The 6241-nt window shown below is 60.6% G+C and overlaps 1 protein-coding gene across 10 annotated transcripts in view; it reads left to right on the forward strand.

The window, feature by feature from the left end:
- LOC113483872 overlaps positions 1-4054 on the forward strand; it is a 23195-nt gene extending 19141 nt beyond the window's left edge. The window contains exons 3-5 of one of the 10 annotated variants that reach the window (XM_026855848.1): positions 964-1117; positions 1737-1769; positions 1801-2743. In XM_026855848.1, coding sequence (XP_026711649.1) covers positions 964-1117; positions 1737-1769; positions 1801-1916 — 303 coding nt within the window. In that variant the 3' untranslated portion in view covers positions 1917-2743. The other 9 variants (XR_003399108.1, XR_003399105.1, XR_003399106.1 and 6 more) reach the window with 9 other exon arrangements.
- Positions 4055-6241: the final 2187 nt, after the last annotated feature.

Consider the following 6241-nt stretch of genomic DNA (forward strand, 5'->3'; position numbering starts at 1 on the left):
CCTGGCCCGTGCCCTGCAGTCCCAGGCACTTTGCAGTCCCGGCAGCGGCTCGAGCCCCCTGTAAGCAGGGGCGCAGCCTCTGTGGCCGCCGCTTTGCATGCCCAGTTCCACTTGCCCAGAGTGCCCGACTCCGAGCCCAGCACCAGCGCCGGCTGCGACTCCACGTGTGGCAGCACCGGAGCACCGATTGGGTAAGAGAAGCCGATCTGTGAGGTTATTTTCGGGGGCGGGGGGGTGGTGGGAGGGCAGTCGCGGTCCGCGTGGTGCCATTGCTGGCCCTTGCCGGGGACCGTCATCGCTCTCAGACCTGACGGCACTCTCCTGCCCTTGCAGCACGTGGTGGCGGAGAAGGGAGAAACATCCACCGCGAGCAGAAATCCGTGCAAGGTAAGAGTTAGCAGGAGGAATAGCGGAAGATGTCTGGCCAGCAAGTGGAAGAAAGAGAAGCGCGCTCTGGGCAAAGCGCCGCTGTGATGGGCGGAGCGGCTGCCTGAGGCAAAGGGGAGCGCAAGTCGGCGCTGCCTCAGCGAGAAGCGGATCGACCCGGGGCTGAGGGATTGGAGCCATCTTGGGGGGGGGATCAAAGCTGCTGCGGGGTGGGGGGCCAGTGCCGTCGCCTAAGAGGGGGACTGGAGCTGAGTGGGGAGGGACCGCCATCGCCTCAGGGGCTGAGGAGGGTCCAGGCCCCGCTGGACGCTGCCAGGAGCCCATTGCAGACGAGTGCCCGTCACAGTCTTCCCTGCATGAAGCGCTGGAGCACCGACTGGGTGTGAAAAGCAGATCTGCGATGTTTTTTCGCGGGGTGGGTGGTGGGAGGGCGGCCGTGGTTCGGGTGGTGCTGTGGCCAGCTCTCGCCAGGGACCAGCATCGCTCTCGGACCTGACGGCATCCTTCTGCCCTTGCAGCAGGCAGCGGAGCAGTGTGGAGGTCTCCGTCCTGTACCACTGCAGGCCGAGAGTGAGCGGGAGGAGCAGCGGAGGAAGTCTGGGCAGCAAGAGGAGGAAAGAGAAGGGCGCTCTGGGCAAAGGGACCTCCCTATCACCGGGACTGTGGTCGCACCAGCGTGTCGCCAGGCCATTTGGTGCCCTGGCCGGCTTTGTGCCAGGTGACCCCCCCTGTAAGCAGGGCTTGGGTCTTTGGGTTTTTGCCGGCCTTTTGCCACGTCACCCCATGGTCAGGCTGCCGGGCAGGTGGCAACCCTCTAAGGGGGATGAGCAGCACCGTCTCCGTGGCCGGGGCGGGACACGGAGCTCCTAAAGCGTGCCGTGGTGGTGAGCCGCAGCCAGGCCAGCCGGCCCGTAACTTGGGCGCAGGGGCGAGCCTGGAGCTCCACGGGGCTTGTTGAGTGGGCCAAGCCCGGGGGAAAGCCCTATAAGCAGGGCCGTGAGCATGGCCTGTGCTCAGCGGGAGGTGCTGGGAGGGACCCCCTGTGAGCAGGCAGGTGTCCCTGGCCCCGGCCTTTCAGAGGCGCGGGGCTGAGACGTGAGGGGTTGGGCGTGCCCTGGCCCTGGCCCTCTTTCTCTCTGCTCTCAGTGCTAGGAGCAGTTTGGGAGGAAGAGAGAGAGGCCTGGGGGGAGGCTGGGAGGAAACAGTGCCTGCGAGCCGGGCACGGTCCCAGCCTGGGTAGCCCTGGCATTGCTTTGAGCTGTGCCAGTGCCCTGGCAGCAGGGCAGGGGCCTCTGCTCTGTCCTCCGGATGGGGGAGCTGGCGATTGGCTGCGCCTTCCTTCCGAGCAGCAGCTCGTGGAGAAGCAAGACGAGGCATCGTGAAGGAGCTGCGAGGCCAGAGCGAGGGAGAGGAGGAGCGGCGGGCTGAAGAGAGGGCTGGGGGGAGAGGAGGGAGCTCAGGGCAAAGGGGCTTCCCCACGGCCCCGTTGCCGGCACCTTTGGTGTCCTGGCCGGCGCTGCGCCGGGTGACCTCCCTGTAAGCAGGGCTCGGGTCTCTGGCCTTTTGCCCCCTTGCCCCGACGATTTGGCTGCCGATAGAGAGGGGCAGCCCTGTAAGGAGAGCGAGCGGCACCGTCCCCGCGCCGAGGGGGAAACGGGGCTGTCTGGCCCCCACGCCCGCCCTGTAGTCAGGGGAGGGCTGTTTCCCCGGCCCCGGCGGCTTTCCGCCTGCTGGCGGCCTTGCCAGCGTGACCCCCTGGAGTCGGGGCGCGTCACGGCACTTGTCCCTCGGTCCCCCGCAAAGCCCCGTGGCACGTTGAGTCCCTCTGGGCTCCGTGCGTCCGCGGGGGCAGGTCCCAGGCTCTGCTCTCCTGCTTGCGGGAGGGGACGGCTCCCCAGACATTGGCTGCACAAAGCTCGCTCTCTCTTCTGGGAAGTTTTCTTTCCCCCTGTCCGTGTGCCTGCCTGTGTCCGCGTCGGTGCGAGTGTGTGAGTGCAGGAGCTTCTTGTTTAGGCCCCTGTTGAAATCGCTGCAGCGTACTTAGCTTAAACTTCCCGGGAGGGAAAGAGGGGCTCTGTGCAGCAACAGGGGGGTCGGTCCCCGCTGAGCCCGCGAGCGGAGGGCGAGTCCCGGCTCGCCCCCCCTTTCCAAGGACAGAGCCAAGCCGCGTGGTCGTAGCACGGCCGACGCGTGACCCGCCCGCAGTCTGGGCCTGGGTCACTGCCTGGGTGGCTGCCTGTCCTGCTGGTGACCTGCCAGCGTGCCGGCCCCGTACTCGGGGCGAGTGCCATGAGCCGTGGAGCCCTCTGACCCCAGGAGCAGCCCGACGGCCCTGTAAGCAGGGTTGGGCCCGTTCCCCGCCCTCGCAGGAGGACTGGGTAGCGAGCGGGCGTCTGTGACCCCCGGCCTTCGAGGGCAAACGCTTGGCACTTGTGTCCCCTTCACCGAGAACCACAGTAGCCTCTAGAAACGTAGGGAACGGCCCTGAGCCAAGTACCTGCCCCAGAGTCCTCGAGACCCTCCCAGAATTGCCCAGGATGCTCTCGTCCCACAGCAGCCTTGGTGACAGGGAGGGCCCTTTGCCCACAGCACCTTTCTCTTTCCCCTGTTTCAGCGTGCCGCTCCTCCTCTCGCTTGCCCTCGCCTCGTAGTTTCTTCCGCAGACCACGGATGCCTCTTCCTTCTTTCTTCTCCGGGAGCTGGTGCCTGGAAGGAAGGCGCGGTCGGGCGCCAGCTCCTCTGCCTGGACGACGGGGAAACCGACCCCCTGCAGGACCTTCCCTCAGCGTGCTCCGGCCCCCGGCACTCCTTCCTCCCTCCCACCCCCTGCCCCGGGCCCCAGCCGCCTCAGACCCCATTTTCTCACCTGGTGGTGCCCTGCGGCCTGGAGGCTTAAAGCACAGAGGGAGAGGGGACCGGGGTACGGCAGGGCAGGTGGAGATTTAGGGTGACCGGTAGCACTGGTGGGCCCCAGCCGCCAGCCCCTTGCAACCGGCTGCTCCGCAGTGACGCGGCAGCTTCTCCCAAGCGATGAGAAACCCCCCACGGGAACTACTTCTGCCCCAGCCCCCAGAACCTTTTGGGAAAAGGCCACTGCTGCCGATTCACCTGCCTTCAGGGCAGACAGCGCCCAGCAATCTCGATAGTGCTTGGCTGGCGCCTTGTGTGGGGCGGCGGCCCTGTTAGTGGGGTGCGGGTCAGGGTGTCCCTGTATCGGAGAGGAGGGGCCTCGTTGGCCTCTGGGACCGGGGCTGCCCTGTAAGTCAGGGCCTGGCCCGTGCCCTGCAGTCCCAGGCACTTTGCAGTCCCGGCAGCGGCTCGAGCCCCCTGTAAGCAGGGTAGCAGCCTCTGTGGCCGCCGCTTTGCATGCCCAGTTCCACTTGCCCAGAGTGCCCGATTCCGAGCCCAGCTCCAGCACCGGCTGCGACTCCACGTGTGGCAGCACTGGAGCGCCGATTGGGTAAGAGAAGCCGATCTGTGAGGTTTTTTTGGGGGGGCGCGGGTATAGGAGTGTGTGAGGGCAGCCGGTGTTCAGGTGATGCTGTGGCCAGCTCTTACCCGGGACTGTAGTCGCTCTCAGACCTGACAGCTTCCTCCTGCTTTTGCAGCAGTTGGTCGTGGAGAAGAAGGGAGAGACCTCCACTGCGTGCAGAAGGACATGTGAGGCCAGAGCGAGCGGGAGTAGCGGTAATGGTCCGCCAAAGAGGCGAGAGAAAGCCCTCCTGGGCAGGGGATCTTCCTGTCACCTAGGCTGTGGTCGCCTCGAGCATCCCTGCCCCTTTGGGGATGTTTTCTTTGCCTCGTGAGCAGGTACTCGGCTCTTGGTAGTTCTCCAGTTTTAGAAACTGCTCCAATTCCACCTGACGATGACCTGACTTCCTGAAGTTTTCTCAAAACTCCTTTTTGTACTTGGATGTGGCTGCACCAGCTGTGGCGAGCGGGAGGGGTCTGCAGACACCCACCCGAAGTGCCCTTTGAGGCTGTGTGGGATGCCGGGGGAAGAGCAGTCGGGAGCAGGGATTTGGAGGTGGTTTCCTGTGCTCTGAGTGCTTCTCTTAACACCTGTACAGGGAAGGAAGGGGCTGGATCTCAGCCTCTGGAGGAGCATGTTCCTCTTCCCTGCCCCAAAAGGGCGTTTGTGCTCACCCTTTCCCTATCTGTTCAGTGCCAGGGATGCTCAATCAGATGCTTTCTCCACCTGCGTGTTCCCCATTTAGCTCCTTTCCTGCCCGACTCGCCTTTAACCGCTGCCAGCCACATGGCCCTGCGCGTGGGATTTTAACCTTCGGCAGCCACTGGAATGTTGGCTCTGTGTGTTGGTCCTGGCTGCTTGCAAGGGGACTCTCGGGGTGAAGTGCTAAGGCTTGAAAAATAGGGCCAAGCCAGAGTTGGCCTGTAGATGAGTCCTGTGTATTTTCTAACTGATAACCATTGTATTAACAGGTATTTTACTAAGTGATAACCAACCCCCTATTCCAATGTAAAAAGTGGAAGTATCGAAGCCTGAACAACAGGCTCTGAGCCGAAGCTGCTCACTCAGTATGTCATCGTTAGTGAAATATGTGTGGAAGACGTAGCTCTCTTGAATGTATATTTATCTGTCTTTGTGTGTGGATAAAATAACCGGGTCGTGGAGACCGTAGTCTGGCCTGACATGAGCCCTTGCACCTAGTCTGCCTGGGTAAGCAGAGGAACTCCCTTAGCTTCTCTCCTGAGCCCTGGCCAGGCTCTGGGGGAATCTAATGTGAGATTGAAACCAGATATTTCCGCTCCAGAGCAAGGTGCCAGCTCTTCTGGCTTGCTGATTTTGGAGTATGTAAGGGTGGACCCGCTCACAGCAACTTTGGAGGCCTCAGCTACGGGTGGATGCACCGCGTAGGATTTCCCACTTGCCGGGAAAGGCTCTGCAAACCCTCGCTGTAACCGGGGCTGCCCGCGGGTCTGGGTGATGGCAACGGGTGCAGGTGCTGAGGGATCTTTCTTAATCGCTGTTCCCTCTCTCTCAGGTAGTCAGGATTTGATGCATTACCCCGTTATTTGCCTATTTGTGTGAGTGCACTATTCTGTCTTTTCTTACTGCGTGTTTTCTGTGTTCTTCTGTTATTATTTAGCTATTTCTAATAAAATACGCCTGCTCCTTTCACTCTGCTGTCCGAGTTTGATATCCCTAATCAGCAGAACAGGGGGAGTTCAGGTGGCGCTTTCCAGAGCCGAGGTTGGTGTCGGAGCGATTTCTGTCGGTTTGGCTTTGGGCTGAGCTGCAGCCGCCGCGGCGCTAGTTCCTGGCAAGGGGCTGGACGTGGGAGCTTGTCAGGACCAGAGCTGCGGTAAATTTATTCAGACAGCTTGCTTGGGTTCTCCAGCTCCTAGCGTACGCTCCAGAAGAGTGGCTGAATGTGGACAGTTCATGGATTTATCTGTTTTTTGTTTTTTTTTTTTTTAAAAACTATTTCTGCTGTCACCAGGATTTGAAAAACTAAATTGTAAAATGTGAGTTTAGGAAAAATCTCTAACAATCTGTGTGCTTTTAATAGTTACTGTACTGGTCTCCCAGGGACTGAAGTTACACTATTTTGTCCTTAAAACAACTTTGCGCTCCCGTCTAGCGTTATCAAAGGCTTTTTGTTTTGTGGCCTGTTTCTGACTGGTGCTCTGTTACTATTCAGTAATTCCTCTCTTGATGCCTTGTCTGTTGCTTTTGTCTTTTCTCCATCTCTCTGTCTCTGTTTCCCCGCTTTTAGAATACCCCCCTCTTCTTTCTGTATGCATCAGGATTAGTTTTTGGCTCCAGGTCTCTTTTTTTCTGTCTCTGTCCCTGTTTCCCAATTCTTCCTTCTCTGCCCTGTCATATGTA

Source organism: Athene cunicularia (genome assembly GCF_003259725.1).
Source record: "Athene cunicularia isolate RWA chromosome 10 unlocalized genomic scaffold, athCun1 chr10_part1, whole genome shotgun sequence".
Classification (NCBI taxonomy): Eukaryota; Metazoa; Chordata; class Aves; order Strigiformes; family Strigidae; genus Athene; species Athene cunicularia.